The sequence below is a fragment of the Bufo bufo genome, chromosome 4 (assembly GCF_905171765.1).
Source record: "Bufo bufo chromosome 4, aBufBuf1.1, whole genome shotgun sequence".
In the NCBI taxonomy this organism is placed as follows: domain Eukaryota; kingdom Metazoa; phylum Chordata; class Amphibia; order Anura; family Bufonidae; genus Bufo; species Bufo bufo.
The window spans coordinates 55,006,777-55,031,348 of NC_053392.1; the positions used below are offsets into that span (position 1 = coordinate 55,006,777).

Consider the following 24,572-nt stretch of genomic DNA (forward strand, 5'->3'; position numbering starts at 1 on the left):
TAATTGGATCTTAAAAGGTCATTCATCTATACTTGACTGTAGTCTTAAAGGGAACTTGTCATCTCCCAAAACCATCCCAAGCCGCCAGCAGTGGGTTTCTGATGATGCCTTTCTTCCTGAAGGCAGATGCAGCAAAAATACAGAATTTTTTTTTTTTTTAGCCCTTCCCGGCGCGCTTCTCCACTCATGCTTGAAGTCAAGGAGGCAGCGGCCTCCTTGCTTCAAGTCATGGTAACCGCGCCCCCTTCCCAGCCCCTTTGCTGTGACTGAGAAGTGCCCCGGGCAGGGGATAAAACAACGTTTTCAGTTCTTTTGCTGCATCTGCCTTCAGGAAGAAAGGCATCATCAGTAACACACTGCTGACTACACGCAGGTACTGCTGGCGGCTTAGGATGGTTTTTGGAGGTGACAGGTTCCCTTTAACCTTTGTCTCAGAGCTTGTTTAAAAGGTTGATGATTGTGTTCCCATTGAGAGTACCTTTTTCTCTTTTAGGAAATAGAGGTAATTTGCTGTGATTATTCTCATGTTTCTTATACTTTACTTGTAGGTTTGAACACGTTCACAATGGAGCTCATCTCACTTCTTCTATCTGTTCTCGTCATCCTGTTTCTGGCCAATGTGATCAAGAATCAGAAAAAGTACAAGTACAGCAATTTTCCTCCTGGGCCTAAACCTTTACCAATTATTGGAAACTTGCACATAATCAGCTCACTGAAACCTCAAAAATCATTTATGGAGGTAAAAAGAACATTAAAGTACAGAAGTAGAACATAGATGAAGCGGAATTTGGTCCGAAGATTAGGCAAACTTCGATTCCAAACAAGTCCGAATTTCCTTGCGCTTCATGGTAACAAATAAGTTTTCCTAAAATGGTGGCTGCACATGTTAGAAAGTGAAAGTAAGTGTAGAGGAGACAAGCTCAGGAACGCTAGATCACCCATAATGCTGTGCAGTCAGCCAATCAACAGGTAGCCATCCCCCTGTGATGTCACAGCTAGACAGAGCCATCTAAAACCCTGATCCACGTGGGCGCTGCCATTTTCCTGTGAGCTGAGCATAGGGGGCCATAGGGACAGTGTTGTTGCAAACTCTTAACAGAGTGCAGGGAGGGCATAGGAGACTGCTGAACTACAGACTCTGCTACAATTTATCGCCATGTACATAAGTGTGCAGTGCACCGATATTCATAGTTTATCCTTATTGTTAGCTGTAGAATTACTGTCAGACACACTGGCAGTGCATGGGTTCTTAAAAGCAGAGGCAAGCAGGCATCACGCAGTGTTAGGCCTCTTTCACACGGGCGTTGCGGAAAAATGTGCGGGTGCGTTGCGGGAACACCCGCGATTTTTCCGCGCGAGTGCAAAACATTTTAATGCGTTTTGCACTCGCGTGAGAAAAATCGCGCGTGTTTGGTACCCAAACCCGAACTTCTTCACAGAAGTTCGGGCTTGGGATCGGTGTTCTGTAAATAGTATTATTTTCCCTTATAACATGGTTATAAGGGAAAATAATAGCATTCTGAATACAGAATGCTAAGTAAAACAGGGCTGGAGGGGGTTAAAAAAAATAAAAAATCATTTAACTCACCTTAATCCACTTGCTCGCGATGCGGGCATCTCCGTCTGACTCTTTTACTGTATAGGACCTGCGGAGAGCATTAACTATAGTTTAAGGACCTGGGATGACGTCACTCCGGTCATCACATGGTACGTCACATGATCTTTTACCATGGTGATTCACCATGGTAAAAGATCATGTGACGTACCATGTGATGACCAGAGTGACGTCATCCCAGGTCCTTAAACTATAGTTAATGCTCTCCACAGGTCCTATACAGTAAAAGAGTCAGACGGAGATGCCCGGCATCGCGAGCAAGTGGATTAAGGTGAGTTAAATGATTTTTTATTTTTTTTAACCCCCTCCAGCCCTGTTTTACTTAGCATTCTGTATTCAGAATGCTATTATTTTCCCTTATAACCATGTTATAAGGGAAAATAATAAGGTTCGGGTCTCCATCCCGATCGTCTCCTAGCAACCGTGCGTGAAAGTCGCACCGCATCCGCACTTGCTTGCGGATGCTTGCGATTTTCACGCAACCCCATTCATTTCTATGGGGCCTGCGTTACGTGAAAAACGCACAAAGAGGAGCATGCTGCGATTTTCACGCAACGCAAAAGTGATGCGTGAAAATCACCGCTCGTGTGCACAGCCCCATAGAAATGAATGGGTCAGTATTCAGTGCGGGTGCAATGCGTTCACCTCCCGCATCGCATCCGCGCGGAATACTCGCTCGTGTGAAAGGGGCCTTAGAGAGAAAATGTGATACTCGGCAGTGTGGGAATGTTTCACACAGTCAGTGGGGGATATTAGCTTGGCGGTATGCTGGATGTGTGGGCAGAAGGTGAAGCGCGGCCCGAGTGCTAAAACACTGGTTTTAATAAATTATTCCAATAGTTTTCAACGATCCGCAGCTGTTGCTAGGGGGAGTTTTTTTAAGCTCATTTATAAAACAATATGCAGCAAGCTCTTAAAGGGAACCTGTCACAATCAAAATTCTAATTTATCTGCAGGCAGCATGTCATAGAGCAGGATGAGATGAGCGGATTAACGTAGAGTTTTGTGGGAAAAGATTCAGTAAAACTTGTGTTTCATTTATTTAAATTCCTGCACATTCTGGGCTTTGTCAAGGAGGTGGTCCTATCACTGATTGTCAGATATCTGTGCATACACAGTCATTGAGGGACAGCCTCCTTGACATCGAAACCCAGAATTATCACGGGTATAAATTAATAAATTTTTGGTTTAAATGAATCTTTTCCCATAACATGTTATATCAATCTGCTCAGCTTCACCTGTTCTATAACATGCTGCTTTAAGCTTAAACACCATCCTCAATGTGACAGGTCCCATTTAAAAGGGTTGTCCAGACAATAATATTAATGACCTATGGTCAGGATAGATCATCAATATCTCATCGGTTGGGATCTGACACCCGACACCCCCGTTGATCAGCTGTTCATTACCCTGCACTTCGTCTCGGAAGTGAAGTGTAATTCAAGTACTCACTCCATTCAAGTAGGTGGAGCGCGTGCTTATAATTACACTACGTCACGGCTCCACAGGAAATGAGGCCAGGAAATGAGACCAGGAAGCGGCGCTTGCATGATATGCCGCCTTCTCGTCAAACAGCTGTACAGTGGGGGTGCCAGGCGTCAGACCTCCACCGATCAGATATTGATGAGCTATCGTGACAATAGGTCATCAATATCAACGGCTGGACAACCCCTTTAAGTTTAGTTTAGAGGTGACTAGAGGCAGCTGGAATTGTACATTGTGAGGAATGTGGAATTAGGATTTAATGTCAGCCATGATCCAATTACAGCCATCTACTGTGAGATAGCAGAGGTAGTGAACCTTGCAGGGGTCCTGACTTCAAGCAGGCCACAGGCATACAAATATACACCTCCTCAGCCAGCACGGAGGCCTACAGGAAATTCCCCCTGCAGGGGTCTCAGCTAGTAACCAGTTCAATCAAATCTATTAGACATCATGGAAATGGTGATTCATAAGGAATTATTAATTACCCGTCCATCCCAGGCATAAACCAGCTATATATCTGCAACCCTGGGGCCAAGACGGACTTGCCCCTGGTCGTAGTTTGGTGGTAGGATACCAGGAAGGGGAGATACAGAGATCTCCCCGCAGAAACCTAATAATGGTGCAATGTTTGGTCTTCACCTCTAGCTGGGACCCGGGTGAACCCGTTGGTCCCAGAATCATCTCCCTATGACCTTCTGGTCTGGAGCTATGGGCCCTAATGGGTTTTGTGGGTCATTTGGCTACCAGGACCAGGAGGGAGAGGGGACCCATCCCAGAGGCAGGGAGGGGCATGGCCGACTACAGGTGAAAAGACCCATGCAGGCAGAGTCCAGCGTCTTTTCTCTGAAGGTGGGTCACGTCATTTTAACGTGTTTGGAGGGACCTGGAAACGTCTGACATCACTGCCCCCATGTGACTATAGCTAAGCATTACAGCAATCCAGAACTCAGCATAAACCAATGGACTACTGGTAACTGACCCTTGCCTGTTTAACTCTTTTGTACCATACCACCTGTATTTGCACATCCGACCACTATATATATTCCCTATGTATATTGTGTTATGTCTTGTGCGCCCTTGAGGCAATTAAATATATAATTTAATCTTGTGCTGTTCTTGTATCTCGATCACGAATCCCCACGTCCGTGTTTCGGCATAGTCATACGCTACAGCAGGTTGGTTTCTCACCCTATATAATTCCGTTAGCGGACCGGACTTATATCAAACGAGGAACTGGTGGCAGTCTACTGGGCTGAGACAGCGCTGTTTCCCTGGGTCAGTGGAAAGGCTCTCTCAGCTTGTGGCCTCTCTGTTCCCACGTGGACAGGAGGCACCTGTGTAAACTGTATCAAGCTGACCTTACGTCCTTCTAGGGAGGTCGTAACGTCATGGCTTGGAAACCAGTGACTATACCATATCTCGTGAGCTCGACGTAGTTGACATCAGGCGGGGCCTTGAGGTGCAGTATTCATCACATATATTTTACAGATGTGTCCTTCCTTACTGTACCTTTTCGCAGAACATTTCTTGATATGCGTGTCACAAAATGACCATCTTAAAAAACAACAACTTGATAGATAGATACCTGTCCTATATGTGTCTAGGTGTGGACACCCAGTGGTTGTGTGGTTAATTGCAGTCTGTTAACGGTTTTGCACAGAATCTTACCCCTAAAAAAACACTGTGTTTTAAGATGGGTGCTCATGTATTCTGCTTTCAGTTATCCAAAAAGTATGGCACGGTATTCAGCGTACAGTTTGGCACAGAAAAGATAGTTATCCTGTGTGGTTACGACACAGTGAAAGATGCTCTTATCAACCATGCTGAAGAATTTGCTGGAAGACCTGTTACTGCCATAGGTTCTAGGACATCACGTGGAAATGGTAAGTATGTGCATTAATTCAAAGTGATTAATAAAGGAGCATATAATAGGTTTAAAGTTATAACTAACTACCATCTAACAGGGCCAATATGGGGTACAGTCTCAACTGGCCCTGGAGCCTGAGATGGCCCATAGGATCCCTCTGCCTCATATGGAGGCCAGTATTGTTAACTATACATGATAGTTGAGGAGCCTTGTTAAAGATTTTGAATCGGGTCCAAGAGCTACAAGATATGCCACTGCCTTCATGTGTTCATATGTGTCGCCTGAGCATTCAAATGTATGGGAATTTTAGCAGACTCACTCTTCTAGAGAGTTGGCACAAAAACACCAAAGTTAATAGACTTGCTGGGTCTAATAGGAGGAAATATGGCTACCACTAATGTTTAGCATTGATATTTAGAGGCTCACTTTTATGTCAGTTATGGAGACGCATTAGGTGTCAATATAGGGGTATTGTCTTTTATAGCTATGGGGCACTATGACTTATCACAATTATGAGGACACTGTAACTAAAACTACTATAGAGGATTTCTGGTGGGTAGCTGTTACCATGTAGAAGTGCTTAAAGAACATGACGTAGGTCTGTTAGGCCAGAGCTTGCCCATTGGTAGTGCAGTAGTAAACTGGAGGCCATAGAGGGCTTCTTCACTGTGAGTGTGTTGGTGGACTGGAGGCCAAAGCAGCCTTTTCATCATCAAGAGATATGGTGGGAAGAAGGCCGAAAGAGGACTTATCCTTGTTAGTCTGGAAGTATGAGAAAATGTTTAAATGTGGGCAAGAGGGAATTTGTGTTTGTTCATGCTTCATGAAATACTCTTAGATAGTGGATTACCTTCAATAGAAGTAGACCATGCAGCTGCTATGAGGCCCATGGGGAAAAGGGGCCCCGCAGTGAACCAAAGGCCCCTCCACTGAATTACACTCATTACTGTCCAGCTCCAGTATAGTATTCCTATCATCAGTGGAGAAAGCTGATGTCATCACAGGTCCTGTACATCTAGTAAAAGAACTGCAGAGCATGGTGTAGTTCCCAGGTTAGAGAGGAACATCTGCCAGGACCTGTGATTACATCATCTTTAGCTTCACAGGTCCTGTGAATCTAGTAAAGGAACTGCACAGAGCATCATCACAGGTCCTTCAACCCCCAACAGCATGGAGAAGAACTGCAAGATAAGCTCTCCATTGAGACTAGAATGGAGGAGGATCTCTTCATTTGCCCCCATTTCTATTTTACTCATTAAATTTTATATATATATATATATATATATATATATATATATATATATATACAGGGAGTGCAGAATTATTAGGCAAGTTGTATTTTTGAGGATTAATTGTATTATTGAACAACAACCATGTTCTCAATGAACCCAAAAAACTCATTAATATCAAAGCTGAATATTTTTGGAAGTAGTTTTTAGTTTGTTTTTAGTTTTAGCTATTTTAGGGGGATATCTGTGTGTGCAGGTGACTATTACTGTGCATAATTATTAGGCAACTTAACAAAAAACAAATATATACCCATTTCAATTATTTATTTTTACCAGTGAAACCAATATAACATCTCAACATTCACAAATATACATTTCTGACATTCAAAAACAAAACAAAAACAAATCAGTGACCAATATAGCCACCTTTCTTTGCAAGGACACTCAAAAGCCTGCCATCCATGGATTCTGTCAGTGTTTTGATCTGTTCACCATCAACATTGCGTGCAGCAGCAACCACAGCCTCCCAGACACTGTTCAGAGAGGTGTACTGTTTTCCCTCCTTGTAAATCTCACATTTGATGATGGACCACAGGTTCTCAATGGGGTTCAGATCAGGTGAACAAGGAGGCCATGTCATTAGATTTTCTTCTTTTATACCCTTTCTTGCCAGCCACGCTGTGGAGTACTTGGACGCGTGTGATGGAGCATTGTCCTGCATGGAAATCATGTTTTTCTTGAAGGATGCAGACTTCTTCCTGTACCACTGCTTGAAGAAGGTGTCTTCCAGAAACTGGCAGTAGGACTGGGAGTTGAGCTTGACTCCATCCTCAACCCGAAAAGGCCCCACAAGCTCATCTTTGATGATACCAGCCCAAACCAGTAGTCGGACTGGAGCTCTCTGCCCTTTACCAATCCAGCCACGGGCCCATCCATCTGGCCCATCAAGACTCACTCTCATTTCATCAGTCCATAAAACCTTAGAAAAATCAGTCTTGAGATATTTCTTGGCCCAGTCTTGACGATTCAGCTTGTGTGTCTTGTTCAGTGGTGGTCGTCTTTCAGCCTTTCTTACCTTGGCCATGTCTCTGAGTATTGCACACCTTGTGCTTTTGGGCACTCCAGTGATGTTGCAGCTCTGAAATATGGCCAAACTGGTGGCAAGTGGCATCTTGGCAGCTGCACGCTTGACTTTTCTCAGTTCATGGGCAGTTATTTTGCGCCTTGGTTTTTCCACACGCTTCTTGCGACTCTGTTGACTATTTTGAATGAAACGCTTGATTGTTCGATGATCACGCTTCAGAAGCTTTGCAATTTTAAGAGTGCTGCATCCCTCTGCAAGATATCTCACTATTTTTGACTTTTCTGAGCCTGTCAAGTCCTTCTTTTGACCCATTTTGCCAAAGGAAAGGAAGTTGCCGAATAATTATGCACACCTAATATAGGGTGTTGATGTCATTAGACCACACCCCTTCTCATTACAGAGATGCACATCACCTAATATGCTTAATTGGTAGTAGGCTTCCGAGCCTATACAGCTTGGAGTAAGACAACATGCATAAAGAGGATGATGTGGTCAAAATACTCATTTGCCTAATAATTCTGCACGCAGTGTATATATATATATATATATATATATATATATATTAGTTCTTCAAACATTTACAGCCATTATTACTTCATGTACCTCACACAATAAACATAATAAATAACTGACCACATATATCTGTACAAACTGCATCTATTATATCTTGTATTTCTTACATCAGTACACTATTCAATTATATCTATACACTCACCTAAAGAATTATTAGGAACACCATACTAATACGGTGTTGGACCCCCTTTTGCCTTCAGAACTGCCTTAATTATACGTGGCATTGATTCAACAAGGTGCTGATAGCATTCTTTAGAAATGTTGGCCTATATTGATAGGATAGCATCTTGCAGTTGATGGAGATTTGAGGGATGCACATCCAGGGCACGAAGCTCCCGTTCCACCACATCCCAAAGATGCTCTATTGGGTTGAGATCTGGTGACTGTGGGGGCCATTTTAGTACAGTGAACTCATTGTCATGTTCAAGAAACCAATTTGAAATGATTTGAGCTTTGTGACATGGTGCATTATCCTGCTGGAAGTAGCCATCAGAGGATGGATACATGTTCTCATTCTGTTTACGCCAAATTCGGACTCATTTGAATGTCTCAACAGAAATCGAGACTCATCAGACCAGGTAACATTTTTCCAGTCTTCAACAGTCCAATTTTGGTGAGCTTGTGCAAATTGTAGCCTCTTTTTCCTATTTGTAGTGGAGATGAGTGGTACCCGGTGGGTTCTTCTGCTGTTGTAGCCCATCCGCCTCAAGGTTGTGCGTGTTGTGGCTTCACAAATGCTTTGCTGCATACCTCGGTTGTAACTAGTGGTTATTTCAGTCAACGTTGCTCTTCTATCAGATTGAATCAGTCGGCCCATTCTCCTCTGACCTCTAGCATCCACAAGGCATTTTCGCCCACAGGACTGCCGCATACTGGATGTTTTTCCCTTTTCACACCATTCTTTGTAAACCCTAGAAATGGTTGTGCGTGAAAATCCCAGTAACTGAGCAGATTGTGAAATACTCAGACCGGCCCGTCTGGCACCAACAACCATGCCACGCTCAAAATTGCTTAAATCACCTTTCTTTCCCATTCTGACATTCAGTTTGGAGGTCAGGAGATTGTCTTGACCAGGACCACCCCCCTAAATGCATTGAAGCAACTGCCATGTGATTGGTTGACTAGATAATTGCATTAATGAGAAATAGAACAGGTGTTCCTAATAATTCTTTAGGTGAGTGTATATATATATATATATATATATATATACATACACGTACACACTGCATCTAAGATACAGTATAATAGATGCAGTGGACACAGGTATGTAGTTTATCCAGCAGTGTACTTATATGTAGTGGACGAATATCGGCTGTGACGTTTCGCGAACGCGCGTTCACGATCAAATGTTTGCAAACGTTCGCGCCGGGCCCCATTGGCTTTAATGGCAGGCGAACCTTAAAAACCTTCAGGTCATATTTGCAGCCACCAAATACTTCCTATAAGTGCACAAATAGTCCCACAACATGGACAGTGACATACCAGAGGGGGATCATTGGCAAAAATTCCCATAAAAAATATGTACTTTAATCAGGGGCCATTTTTATGTGTCTTAAAGGGAAACTCTCAAAAATGTGCCCTGCTGGAGCGTAGAAAATTTTATTTTAGGCCACTGGAGTACAGGGCCCCAAAAATTAGGCATTCACCTGACAGAAAAGAACTTGTGATTATGTGGCTGGAAGTACATTAGGCAGTCACTAGCTAAAAATTTGACTGTAGGTCAGTACAGGCCCCAAAAATTAGGCATTAAACTGACAGAAAAGAACTTGTGTCTCACGATGCGGTTCGCCGTGATGTGCTTTGTGCCCCCCAGGCGGTATCGTCTCCCTGTGGGTATTCAGGTCTGTTGTGCCCTCTCATTCTGGCTGCGGTGTTCTGGTTGCTAGGGGCAAAGTCCTGTATCACAGCTTCTTTGCTGCGGTTTCTTGTTTACCTGATTAGGTACCTCCCTGCTTGGTTCTGATGGGGTTAATCTCCCTCTTCGGTTCCTGGGTGTGTCCTTTCAGGTGCGCTCGTTAGGCTGCGACTTCTGTCTTTGGGCGTGGAGGTTCAGGGCTCAGTCTGCATAGCTTGTGGTCAGTTCTGTTAATTCAGTCAGTTCCTGTTCTTGTGTGCATTCTGGGGGTCAGTACTGTTAATTCAGGCTGTCCAGTACCCTGCTATGTTTCTGCTCTTCAAGTCTTCATGCCACTCCATGCCATTCCTTGAGGGTATCTGTACCCTGCTATGTCTTTGTTCATGTCTGTCCTTGTCCATGCCCGGTGGATGTCATGCCCTTTTGTCTCTTTCATGTCTGTCTATGTTTTGCTTTGCTTGGTTTTGCGTTTGCCTTTGTCCTGCCATCTAAGTCTCGTTATGGACCGCCTGGTTCTGCATTGTTGTCTTCTGTTCCGTTCCGTGTCTTGTACCCTGCTTTGCCTGTTCATGTTTCTATGCTATGTTCATGTCATGATTGCTGCACTCCTAGTCAGCTCCAGTTGGCTCCAGGTTCACCTTCGGAAGAGGGTTCCATGTGTTTCCCGAAGTCGGAATGCCCTTTCTTTGCGATGGCTTGTCCCCACCTTGCTCGCAAAGCGTCCTGGAGGTACCCCCGGAACCTCCGGCACGTGACATTGTGATTATTTGCCTGGAGGTACATTAGGCTGATTATTTGCCTGGAAGTACAGGCCCCAACAATTAGGCATTCATCTGACAGAATAGAACTTGTGATTATGTGACTTGAGGTACATTAGGCAGTCACTGGATAAAAATGTACTGTAGGCCAGTACAAATACATGTTGAATACATATGTTTAAAATAACAAAAAATATAAAATTGGATTAAAAACACGGCTAACGAAATCCCCCCTCTTGAATAAACCCCAAATGATAATAGGTGAAATTAGATAACACGTGGTCATCACAGGTGTTGAATTCCTCCGAGGCCCCAAAAATTAGGCATTCACCTGACAGAAAAGAACTTGTGATTATTTGGCTGCAGGTATATTATGCAGTCGCTGGATAAAAATTTTACTGTTGACCACTGGAGTACAGGACCAAACAATTAGTCATTCACCGGACAGAAAAGAACTTGTGATTATGTGGCTTGAGGTACATTAGGCGGTTACTGATTAAAACATGTACTGTAGGCCAGTACAAATACATGTCAAAACATATGTTTAAAATAACTAAAAATATAAAATTGGATTAAAAACATGGCTAACGAAATCCCCCTTCTTAAATAAACCCCAAATGATAATAGGTGAAATTAAATTAAAGGTGGACGTCACAGGGGTTGAATTCCTCCTAGATCCATGCCTTATTCATTTTTAGAAATGTGAGGTAGTCCACACTGTCATGATCTAGGCAAGTGCGCTTATCAGTCACAATTTCCCCTGCTGCGCTAAACGTCCTTTCGGACAGGACACTCGACCAGAGGAAAGCCAAGAGTTCCATGGCAAATTGTGCCACAGGTCAAGCCTGCACACCCAGTAGTCCAGGAGTTCCTCGCTTCTTAGAGCGTCCACATCGGCCGTTAACCCGATGTAGTCGGACACCTGTTGGTCTAGGCATTCCCTGTGGCTGAATCCAGAGGGCGGCTATCGATGGGTTGGCCGCAAGAATGATCCCATATCTGAAGTGACCAACACATCTTCAAACCGCCCTCTTCTTACAGGTGCTGTAGGATTGGTACCCGCACCTGTTTCGCTGTGGGAGGAAATTCCTCTGCCAGTGCCCGCAACAGCAGAATGCAGCATCTCTCACAGCAAGGCATTGAAATGCTGCATTCTGACAGCCCTCTGTGATGCTGGTAACATGTCCGCCATGTTGTGTATGTACCGGGGGTCTAAGTACGTTGCCACCCAGTACTGGTCCTTGCCCTTAATGCTTTTTATACGGGGGTCCCTCTTCAAACACTGGAACATAAACGCCCCCATTTGCAATAAATTGGAAGCGGATGAGCGCCTTGGCTCCTGCTCATCGCCCAGGAGAATGTTGTTCTCGGTCTCCTTCCCCCAGCCACGGACAACACAAAGGAGCCTCAAAAAGTTTAAAGTCCCCCTCAAAGCCTGCTCTTCTTGCTCCCCCTCCTCCTCCCCCCAGCCACCATCCTCCTCTGACTCCTCTTCAGACTCCTGCTGACTTGTCTCAGATGGAGTAGCCCCCCATGGAATAAATTCAGCATTGCAACTTCCTCATCTTCCAGTTCCTGCTCCTTGACTGCTTAAACAATTACACGACGCAATGCACACTCCAGAAAGAAGACATAATGTACGATGTCACTGATGGTGCGACTGACCAGTTTGGTGATCTCATCAAATGGCCGCATAAGTCTGCATGTGTCGCACATGAGCAGCCACTGGCGCAGTGAAAAGAAACTAAGCTCCCCAGAACCTGTCCTGCTGCAGAGTTCGTACAGGTAGTCGTTAATGGCACTTTGCTGCTGGAGCAGCCTATCAAGCATATACAAGGTGGAGTTCCAGCGTGTCGGGCTGTCACAAATCCGACATCTGACGTGTTGTAGAAATTCGCTTTCATCAGACGCACATATCCAAGCTACGCTAAAAGTGCGCCGAAGTACGCCAACCACAAATAATTTCCCCCATGCTTAAAAGCACATTTTGTGTAAGGTAAGGTAACCCTCTTCAAGAGTCAGACAAGGTGTTTCATTGTAGACCTTCTGTTCAGCACTCCTCCTCCTCCTGCCCAGTCTCTTCACTTTTATTTTATAGACACCAAAGTGGTAACAATAGAAAGGGGCAGGCCCGTCACCCGACCACTTCCTTCATGTAACAAACATACAGGAAGTGATGATATACAGAAACATGAGAAACCACCATCACTTAAAATAACATAGCCAGCTAACAAAACAGTTGTATACAATAATCTCCCATTACCACTGGAGTGAACTATATCCAGCCTTGCTCAGTGATCAATGCCCAATAAAGTTACTATGATCCTCATGCATGTTTAATTACAGGACAACATCATTATCTCCAGCGGCTGATCAGGCGCACTAGAGACAACAAACGCACGTTCCTTTCATATATTGTTCTCTTAACAAATGCATCCACGCCAAGCCAATAAATCCACATCATGCGTGGGGGCCCTAGGCGGCATCCATACATTCGCCAAGAAAACACTGTTCTGCCGAACACTTCAGTCTCCCCCAGGCCACAGCCCAGTGCATAGCACATGGACCGTTCGCCAACGAAGACCTCTGCGTCTGCCAGCTGTGTCTCCACATCCACAGGAAGATATCCACTCCAAAGGTTTACACTGACACTGAGTGACATGATGACAATACACAATATATTAAAAACATATCCTAATAAAATTTCCACAACGGTCCCTCCTCTTTGTATGCTCCCCAGTGTCACTCGATGAATCTCCATCTTATTCTTTGAAAAAAATAGTCTCTTGTCTACGAAAAAGCCTGCTTAAAAAGAAATCTTGACTCAGAGATTTTTTTCTTTGGTAGGTGACTCAGGACGTGGCGTTTTGCATTGGTCGCCAGCTGGTTTGGAATCCTCTGCATCTGGTCCATAGTTTGGTCTTCAGGGCGTCTTGTCTGTTCGGGCTTCAATAACTCGGTCGATTAGACATCAGGAACATCTCTCTCCGGCGCATAGAAGAAATGGAAACAAAAAAAAACATAAGTACATGTCCTATTTCCTTTAGCCCGGATCCAATGGAAAACCAGTGAGCCCCAAGACCTCCCAAATCTTTAAAAAGGATTCCAACCTTGTCACTGGTGTCTGCTAGCCAGGCACAACCATCATCTAATTCACAGAAACCCTCTTTTGGATGCTCTACTGTCATTGATTCTCAGTGATCTCCCTCACAGCCTCAACGGTTTCATTGAACATCTCATCCACTATGGACGAGAAATTGTTCAATCGCTTCATAAGTCCAACTCCACATCCCGTCCAAGTAAGGATCCATACCCAGGCCTTGTCTGAGCCAGAAAACAACTCTCTTCCAGCTGTCCCTGCCCTTCTTACCTCCTTCCACACCATCAGTTCCTCCCAATCGGCTGCAACGTAAGATGCAGGGACAAGCTTCACTAGGACACATGAACCTCTGGCATTAGGGGGAATTACCTTATAAGCGGTTAACCCGCATAGGAAATAGTACGGACCCATCAACTCCACATAAGAATTTCTGACGCTCACGGGCCTCCAGTTATAACTGAATAGACTGGGGGATCGCTCCCTCAGTCTGAACTTCACACCCTTCTTTTCAGGAGATATAATCTGGTCTATGGGTGTTATTAAAGAGATCAGGGGTTTCATTGGTAAGGTTGACCGTTATACGTTACTCACAACTAGAGGATCCCACAAACTTATGCCCTTTACCACATCTACAGGCCACCTAGCTGCCCGGACACCCATACAGGATTGACAAGCGAGGAGCAGGAGCCAGAGCTACTATTAAACCTATAGCTGATATTACCCTCTAGGAATGTATCGTTATGTGCTATCAACAATTGTCTCCTTGTGGCCCTGGCTAGTTTGAGGTGCGTTCCCCTCCCTAAAAACTAAACTAAACAAATAAACAAAATTGATACTCTTCATTCTTTAATGTAGTTGAGCAGCTTCTTGCAGTGACTGGTGTGGATCCAGTTGTCTCATCCCTCAAACTTCAAAGAGGTTGGTGTCATCAGCAGCACCTGGAATGGCCCAAGATATCTCAGCTCTAGTCCCGTCCTTGGATGTTTCTTTAGCACAACCCAATGACCTGGTTGACTAGAATGAACACTGGTTAATGAGTCTGGGTCCGGGAGAGACTCCCGAACCCGGTGGTGGACATCGGGTGATAACCCGTGGGGCTGCCTGAGGGCATCCCAGATTGAATAAAGGGCTACAGCGGAACAATCAGGCCATGGATCGGCCGTGATTTTTACCTTCTTTGCAAAAATCTGACCCAAGTACCGTCAAAGAAAAGGCAGTCGTGATGGTTCTCGACGTGCTTCCCTGCTAGGTTAGAAAATTGATTGACAGTTGAGAGGTTAGAATGGTTAGTAAAAAGTTTGAAAATTGTTGTTTTCTGCACCACTTTCCCCCCCTTCTCATCATCCTCAAAACCAGGAAGAAGAGAAGCTGGATTCAAAATGGTGCATCGTCTCAAGGTTAGATGGAGAGATGAGGGAGGGATGAGAGAGAGAGAAAAAGAGACAGAGAGACAGAGAGAGATAGAGAGAGGGAGAGAAGCGACCCTGTCAGTAGTGGAGGTGGAAGTGACAGTTGGGGACTCACTTGGGTACTGGTTGTGTTTCAGTAGGCCCAGGTTTAGTGGATCCGGCCTGTTTCAAGAAAGTCAGCCCAGATAGAGCCTTTTCTGCTTCCTGCATCAGATCCCTAACCTCAGTTTTCCCCTCAGGCCAGGTGTACATCACTGGGTTCTTCCGGATTGAAACCGCTTTCTGTACGCCCTGCTTAATTACCACGATTGACTTTTGCAGCAACCATTGTGCTACCTCCAACATTTTTGCCGACTGGAGCCTGGGCCTGAACTTTGTAATAATTTTTTCCCATCTCCATACGTCAAAAATACCTTCCAAAGGAATACTCCAATTAGTTCCCTTGGACCACCTACTCCATTCTTTAAGGGGCTTTGTGGCCTTCACCCCATTACTAGATCTCATGTGCTGAACAGCCATCTGACCCCACGAGGGGACTATTTTTCTTCCCCCGAACATGGATCTGCCACAACCCATCTTTGGTTAACCAAGTCGTTACCAGTGTTGCCTGCGTCCAGGGACACGCTTTTGACCATACACGAAGGGTACCGCCCGGCTCCTTCTTACGGTACGGTACGACTTTTACACAGCCTATGTTGGACAGCTAGAAATCTCATGCACTGAGAGCGGCCTATTGCTACTCTCAATGCTATTTACAATCCCACAGGGCCTTTAGGCCAGAGCTCTTTTTGCTGGATTCCCAGTATGCTTCCTAAAGGGCTATACACACAGCTGAGCTACACCTGTGTTTGGCCAGCTGAGGCTACCCAATAAATGAGACCTGCTTTTCTCCAGCTCAATATGGCTCCTCCAGTCAATCTCCTGCTGATAAAGTAAAAAGAAATACGGAGTAACCTCTGGTTGTTAAAAGATAGAAGAGTCTCGGAGTGGAGAACTGTCACTTGGAAAAGAGAAATAGAAGTAAAAAAGTATGCCAAGATCGAATATAGAACTGCAGAAAAAGGTAAATATAAAACTTGCCTCACTATGCAAAGGTAAATCCTGTAATTAATCAAAGAAATACCTAAACAAAAATAGACAAAAATGACTGAAAATAAAACCGAAAAAAGATGTCAAAATATGAAAAAGGAAAAAACTGAAAAAGAACTCGATTACAACAATAAAAACCTAAAAATAAAAATGGGTTAGTAAAAGAAAACCTGTAAAAATTAGAGAAAACACCCCCAAAAAACCTAGCCTTCTCAAGAATCAAAAATGCCCAAACGATAACATGAAAAAAAAAACACCACTGAAGCACATTCTCTACCAAAAAAAACTTCAGTTCCTGGAAGTCTTGCTATATACATTGAGATTCAGTAAAAAGTACATTTTTACTTAAAACCGAAACTGAAATACAAAAAAACTAAAAACCTTTGGAACACATACAATTGTATAGGACTGAATTAACACATCAATGTCTTGGAGGGTTCGCCTGAAACTGTAAACACTGGCAGGATAATTTCTTCCCACCCAGTCATTGAAATGCTAATTTGCCCAGCCCCAAACCAACTTCAGCTTCATTTTACCAAAGAAGCAGGATTTAACATTACAAGGTCCCCAAAACTGGTTTCCAAGGAAAGGGAAAAGTCAATTTAAATTAGGTCTTAGAGTTCCTCCATATATTTTTTTTAAATACAAACAGTAAAATGGTTTACAAAGACCTCAATACCATCTCTTCATTTCCCCTTCTCTAGCACACAAAATTAGAAACTCTGCTTAATTCCAGGAACCGATCTCTTTATTCTCTAAGCTTCTCATTTTAACCGTTCATATTGGGATTTAAAATCTGCTTCCTGGATCTATGACCTTGGCTGTCCCTGGCTTCTATGCCTTTGCAAAGAATCATGTCTGGGACCATTACCCCACCTTGCTGAATAAACCACTTTACTTCTAGGTGTAATTCTGGGGTACTTAACATACCTGTGTCTGTTGCCATTAGCAACGTCACAATATCTTGCAATGTGCCCAAATCCCCTGCATGCAAAACAACAAATAGCTTGTCTCCCTGCACAAAACCTTCTTTGGGCACATGGTGATCTGCCTTGCTGCACAACATAGAAACATAGAATGTGTCGGCAGATAAGAACCATTTGGCCCATCTAGTCTGCCCAATATACTGAATGCTATGAATAGCCCTTGGCCCTATCTTATATGAAGGATGGCCTTATGCCTATACCATGCATGCTTAAACTCCTTCACTGTATTTGCATCTACCACTTCTGCAGGAAGGCTATTCCATGCATCCACTACTCTCTCAGTAAAGTAATACTTCCTTATATTACTTTTAAACCTTTGCCCCTCTAATTTAAAACTATGTCCTCTTGTAGCACTTTTTCTTTTTAAAACTTCTCTCCTCTGTTACCTTGTTGATTCCCTTTATGTATTTAAAAGTTTCTATCATATCCCCTCTGTCTCGTCTTTCTTCCAAGCTATACATGTTAAGGTCCTTTAATCTTTCCTGGTAAGTTTTGTCCTGCAATCCATGTACCAGTTTAGTAGATCTTCTCTGAACTCTCTCCAAAGTATCAATATCCTTCTGGAGATATGGTCTCCAGTACTGCGCACAATACTCCAAATGAGGTCTCACTAGTGCTCTGTAGAGCGGCATGAGCACCTCCCTCTTTCTACTGGTAATTCCTCTCCCTATAGACCCAAGCATTCTGCTAGCATTTCCTGCTGCTCTATGACATTGTCTGCCTACCTTTAAGCCTTCTGAAATAATGACCCCTAAATCCCTTTCCTCAGATACTGAGGTTAGAACTGTATCACACATTTTATATTCTGCTCTTGGGTTTTTACACCCCAGGTGCATTATCTTGCGCTTATCAACATTAAATTTTAGTTGCCAGATTTTTGACCATTCCTCTAGTTTTCCTAAATCATTTTTCATTTGGTGTATCCCTCCAGAAAAATCAACCCTGTTACAAATCTTTGTGTCATCAGCAAAAAGACACACCTTACCATCGAGGCCTTCTGCAATTTCGCTGATAAAGATATTAAACAATATGGGTCCCAGAAAAGATCCCTGAGGTACCCCACTGGTAACAAGACCATGGTCTTAATATACTCCATTGACTACAACCCTCTGTTGTCTGTCCCTCAGCCACTGCCTAATCCATTCAACAATATGGGAGTCCAAGCCCAAAGACTCTAATTTATTGATAAGCCTTCTATGTGGGACAGTATCAAAAGCCTTACTTAAGTCTAGATAAGCGATGTCTACTGCACCTCCGCCATCTATTATTTTAGTCACCCAATCCAAAAAAAACAATAAGTTTAGTTTGACATGATCTCCCTGAAGTAAACCCATGCTGTTTTTCATCTTTCAATAGATGGGATTTTAGATGTTCAACAATCCTCTCCTTGAGTATGGTTTCCATTAATTTCCCCACTATTGATGTCAGGCTTACTGGCCTATAGTTGCCAGATTCCTCCCTACTACCTTTCTTGTGACTAGGCACAACATTTGCAAATTTCCAATCTTCTGGGATGACTCCTGTTACCAGTGATTGGTTAAATAAATCTGTTAATGGTTTTGCTAGTTCACCGCTGAGCTCTTTTAATAGCTTTGGGTGTATCCCATCAGGCCCCTGTGACTTATTTGTATCAGTCAGTGAAAAAAAGCGATAAGACATTCTTCAGATACATAAATGAAAAAAGGAAACTAAAACAATGAATTACCAAATTAAAAATAAAAGAAGGAAGGTATATGGAAGAAGATAAAGAACTAGCTGACTGTCTCAATGAATACTTCTGTTCAGTTTTTACAAAGGAAAATGAAAGAAAAGGACCTCAGTTTAGAAGGAAGACTAATTAATCTGTTGATGCATGTGTCTTTACAGAGAAAGAGGTTCTAAGTCAGCTGTCTAAAATAAAAAAAAAACATTAACCATCACCAGGATGACTAGATCCCACACTACTATCTGTATTGAGCCCTCTTACCACGGACTCATCTGAGGAATCTTCTGCCATTGTGTTAATAGTTCCAACTCCTGGGTCAGAAAAATTGTCTATCTCCATCCCTGAATCGGTTCCAGTATCTGACCCAAAGTCCTCAGACTTCTCCATACTTACAGCCCATACATTGCCTCGAACCCCAGACACATTACTCTCTAACGGTTGTTTCAATGACTCTGGCTGCGCTAAGCACTGAGAATGTTCAACTTCTGTCCTCCTGCAGAGAGCAGACAATTCCCTTACAGCACACTGTGCGTGCATCAGGCTTTCAGACAACCATTCATTCTCCTTGCGCAGCTCAGTATTACACCTCACAGTACATTCAAAATCAGTGCTAGCTTCAGCTGCCTGTTGGACAAGAGTTCTCAATTTACCAATTTCCACTTTTAAATCTTCCACTTCTCCTTCCAAAGTCAGCTTCAGCCTACAAGACTCCTGATATTTATCCGCTATCCACCCAGCCGCAAAAATTAGAGCATACTTGCCTTTCCGTTTGCGCCATTTTCTGGTACCGATCAGGTTTGCTACACAATTCTGAGCCTGCAGCCATGGATCAATAGATCCCTGCATAGCTTGAAGAATGGCCGCCGTGTCCTTCAACTTTGCAACTTCTTTAAAAATGCTTTCCATTGTACAGGAATATAAACACCACAATGTTTGCTACAAAAAAAAAACACTGGTACCGATTTCTAGTTGTCCCAATACTTTTGGCACAGAACTATAAGCACCTCCTTTCTACACTGTAGTACCCGTATTAACTATGCCAAACAATTCTACAATTCAGTGCAACAGCCACAGATATACAAACATTAGGCAGAATCATCAACTGTAGGAAAATTTCACTGCTAATCTTCACACAATGATTCCCCTATCAGACTGGTCACTGAGCTATACCATAACCAAACACTTAACCGATATCCAGCACAAAACTTACCAAAACAAAATCAAACTGTACATAGAAAGGTTACAAAAAGACAAAATAACTATTCTGGACCAAACTGACATTTGAGGCAAAAACAAACAAACTGCTTTCCATAGACACCAAAACTAAAAGCTAAAGGTAAACCAGCTCAAACTAAAATGAATTCCTTGTTAAAACATGCAGCACCAAACTAACCAAGATGTCTGCCAAAGCCACATGGTCTTTACACAAAGGAAATCAAAGATGGCCGACAAAACCAAATGGCTTGACACACAAAGGAAGACAAAGATGGCCGACAAAACCACATGACTTGACACACAAAATCCAGCAATAGTAAAACCAAATTAAACAAAACAGTTTATCTGTTCCTTGTGCCCCACCCCCGAAACCAGAGCAAATCTCTACTCTACAGGCTAACAGTATAAAAATCCTCTCTAAATGCTGTCTCTCCTGTACAAACACTGCCTCTACAAACAAAAATCACCTTTTACAAAGACAGAGTAACAAAAGTTACACACAAACAGAGAAAAAAACATGATACCCTGTACTGGTCAGCACACACATCACAATCTCACAATACAATCTCTGTACAATCAACTCAGATCCACCAAAAACTGCACAATGGAAAAACACTTACCTCGTCCTTACACAAAGAGAGCGAAAACGTTCTTTTACCAAGCAGAAATTTCCTCTGACGCAACAGACAAAATTACAGTTTACTTTCTCTCCCCTTTTACCTGCTGTGCAGAGGAAAAAGTCAGTTGGTTCCCTTGATATACCTAGCTCGCCACTTTGTTGCATTAGATGCACATATCCAAGCTGCGCTAAAAGTGCGCCGAAGTACGCCAACCACAAAGAATTTCCCCCGTGCTTAAAAGCACATGTATCAAGCTCTTTTGTGTAAGGTAAGGTAACCCTCTTCAAGAGTCAGACAAGGTGTTTCATTGTAGACCTTCTGTTCAGCACTCCCCCATCTCCTGCCCAGTCTCTTCACTTTTATTTTATAGCCACCAAAGGGGTAACAATAGAAAGGTGCAGGCCTGTCACCCGACCACTTCCTTCATGTAACAAACATACAGGAAGTGATGATATACAGGAACATGAGAAACCACCATCATTCAAAATAGCATAGCCAGCTAACAAAACAGTTGTATACAATAATCTCCCATTACCACTGGAGTGAACTTTATCCAGCCTTGCTCAGTGATCAATGCCCAATAAAGTTACTATGATCCTCATGCATGTTTAATTACAGGACAACATCATTATCTCCAGCGGCTGATCAGGCGCACTAGAGACAACAAACGCACGTTCCTTTCATATATTGTTCTCTTAACAAATGCATCCACGCCAAGCCAATAATCCTGCATCTTGCGCGGGGTCCCTAGCCAGCATCCATACATTCGCCAAGAAAACACTGCTCCACTAAACACATCAGTCTCCCCCGGCCCACAGCCCAGTGCATAGCACATGGACCATTCCCCAACGGAGACCTCTGAGTCCGACAGCTGTGTCTCTACATACACAGGAACATATCTACTCCAATGGTTTACCCTGACACTGAGAGACATGATGACAATACACAATATATTAATAACACATCCTTATAAAATTTCCACAACAGACGGTCAGATGGTGTCGCCACTGAATGTCAGCAAGGCGAGCCTTGGCCGTGTAAGATCTTTGAAAATGGAGATTTTCCTGGCCTGCTGCAAAACGTCCTGAACCCCGGGGTATTTGGCAACGAATCGCTCCACGACTAAGTTCAGGACGTGTGCCATGCATGGCACGTGTGTCATTTTGCCCTGTTTCAGCGTGCTCAGCAGATTAGCACCGTTGTCACACACCACTTTACCAACTGTCAAATTGAGCGGGGTTAGCCACTGATCAGCATGTGAACGTAGAGATGAAAGCAGTGCAGGACCAGTATGTGGCTCTTGGCTTCCAGGCACAACAGCCGCAGCACAGCATGGAAACGTCTCACCTGGCATGTCGAATAGGTTCTGGGGAGCTTGGGGGGTGCAGCGGAAGAGGCAGTAGCAGAGGAAAAGGAGGAGTCAGCCGAAGAGAAAGCGGAGAATGGAGTAGGAGAAGGAGAAGAATAGGCAGGCCTGCATGCAGTCCCTGGCAGTAACACCCAATCCACACGGGTTACATGCTTGACTGCCTTCAAAAGGTTCAGCCAGTGGGCAGTAAAAGTTATGTACCTTCCCTGCCCGTGTTTGCTAGAACACGTGTCTGTGGTGAGATTTAATTTGGCACCGACACTGTGTGCCAGAGATATATTCACTTGCCTCTGAACGTGGCCATATAGCTCTGGGATGCCCTTGTGGGAGAAGTATTTTCTTCCGGGGACCTACCATTGAAGTGTGCCAATGGCAACAAATTTTCTATAGGCCTCTGAATCCACCAGTTATATGGCAGTAGTTGGCGGGCTAGCATTTCTGACAAGCCAGCGGTCAGCCCTTGGGCAAGAGGGTTATCCGGTATCATCAACTTTTTACGCTCGAACATTTGGGCTACGGAAGCCTGCCTTTTGCCAGATAAATGTGACAATGGCACGGTGGAAGGTGGAGTTTAGGACAAATAGGAGGAGATAGGAGAAGGAGAAAAAGCAGGACGTGAAGCGCCGAGAGTGTGGCTTTGTGGGTTCTGATGGCAATGCTCCCACTGTGCTCGGTGATGGGAGGCCAGGTGTTTTCTTAAGGCGGTCGCCGCAAGGTGAGTGTTGGGCTTACTGCGACTTATGCATTGACAGCACAGGCTGCAGATGGCAACACTATTGTGAGCAGCTGACACGTTAAAAAAAAGCCCACACTGAGGAGTCATGTGAAAGTTCCCTGGGAGCGCAAGATGTTACCGTGCATGGTGGATGGCTCGCTACAGATACATTTGCAGTCTGCTTTTTGCCTCCTATGCACTGCGAGTTCTGCCTGCTTCTCCTCTTTCTCTGCTGCTCCATCTCTCCCTCTGAACTACCCTCCTCTTCCTCTCTTGTGGGCACCCATATGACGTCCATCGACACATCATCATCGTCAACTTCACCACCACTGACATTAGAGATCTCGGAGTAGGCAGCAACAGCAGGGAACACCTTCTTGGGATATTCTGGGTACTGTAGTCAGACCGCTGGGTGGCAGCCGTAGCTGCCTCCTCTTCCTCATCGGATGCCAAGAATGGCTGCGCATCGGTAAGGTCTGGGAATGGATGGGAAAATAATTCCTCTGACTCGAGTGGAAAAGCTATGGTGGTGGTGGTGTCTTTGGGGGTGTACACAGCAGAGACTGAGGAGGGTGCAGATACAGAGGATGAGGAGGGTGCAGTAGCGGAAGACTGATTAAGCCACTCAACCAACTGTGGTGCGTCCTTTGACCTAATCACTTGCACCTTCTCCAACTTCCCATTTAGGCTCCGGCCTGGTGGACCTGCCCGACCTCTACCACCCCTGTGGAACGCCTCTTCCTCTGCCTGTCATTTTCAAAATGACCCTGTGCCAAAGTCCCTAGAGAAGAGCAGTATTTGTTGAAGCCAATGTATCGCAGGCCGCAATCAATATTTGGTGTAAGCAGGTATATCGCACCCCAAAATCTGTATTTTGTGGAAGCAGGTATATAGAACCCCTTAATTTGTATTTTGTAATAGCAGGTATATTGCACCCCTCAATAAGTATTTAGTGGAATCAGGTATATAAAACCCCATAATCAATATTTGGTGGAAGCAGGTATAATGCACCCCTAAATCAGTATTTTGTTGAAGAAGTTGAATCACAGGCCTCAATCAATATTTGGTGTAAGAAAATCTGTACTTTGTCGAAGCAGGTATATATTTTGTAATAGCAGGTATATTGCACAGCTCAATAAGTATTTAGTGGAATCAGGTATATAGAACCCCTGAATCAATATTTGGTGGAAGCAGGTATATTGCACTAGTGATGGACGAACATCTGCCGTGACGATCAAATGTTCGCGAACCGCAAGTTCACGGCGGGTCCCATTAATTTTAATGGCAGGCGAACCTGAAAAACCATGAGCTCATATTTGCAGCCAAGAAATAATTACTAGAAGTGCACAAATAGTCCCACAACATGGACAGTGACATACCAGATGTATTATTCGAATTTGCGATCTCCATTCATAATTTTTTTCAATGCGAAATATCGGCAATATAATTTTCGCGTACGCGCATGCGTAAATGCACTATACAGTACCCAAATGCACTATAAAGATAGTATATTGGTATATAACACCCCACTTCAAACGTTTTTTTTTGGGGGGCGACTGATATATCACACAAGTAGAAATGATTTGTTCCAATAACGCTTGTCCCTCTATATACCTGCAGTATCGCAGCAGAACCGCACACTACTGCCGCACAATACAAATGCACTGTAATATACTTTCTAACATAGAAAGTAAATTATAACATTGTACAAGGAAGGCAATCCATTAGAATATACATAAAGATAAAACGTAACCTTTAGTGGTAGGCAAACATGTTTGCCGTATTTGTGGGAGGGGAGGCTTGTTACCCTATATAAACCCCCCTCCCCTAGCAGGGTTCTCGACGGCGAATGCTTAGAGCGGCGTTACTCAGCTGAGAGGCACTTCCGGTTTCACGGC

General features: G+C 43.9%; 1 protein-coding gene across 2 annotated transcripts in view; it reads left to right on the plus strand.

Annotated features, from left to right (window-relative positions):
* Positions 1–552: 552 nt before the first annotated feature.
* The window catches only part of LOC120997253 (cytochrome P450 2K6-like), a 94,633-nt gene continuing 70,613 nt past the window's right edge, over positions 553–24,572 (plus strand). For both annotated transcript variants that reach the window (XM_040427264.1, XM_040427265.1), the window contains exons 1-2: positions 553–739; positions 4,821–4,983. In XM_040427264.1, the coding sequence (XP_040283198.1) occupies positions 566–739; positions 4,821–4,983 (337 nt within the window). In that variant the 5' untranslated portion in view covers positions 553–565. The remainder of the gene's footprint in view (positions 740–4,820; positions 4,984–24,572) is intronic.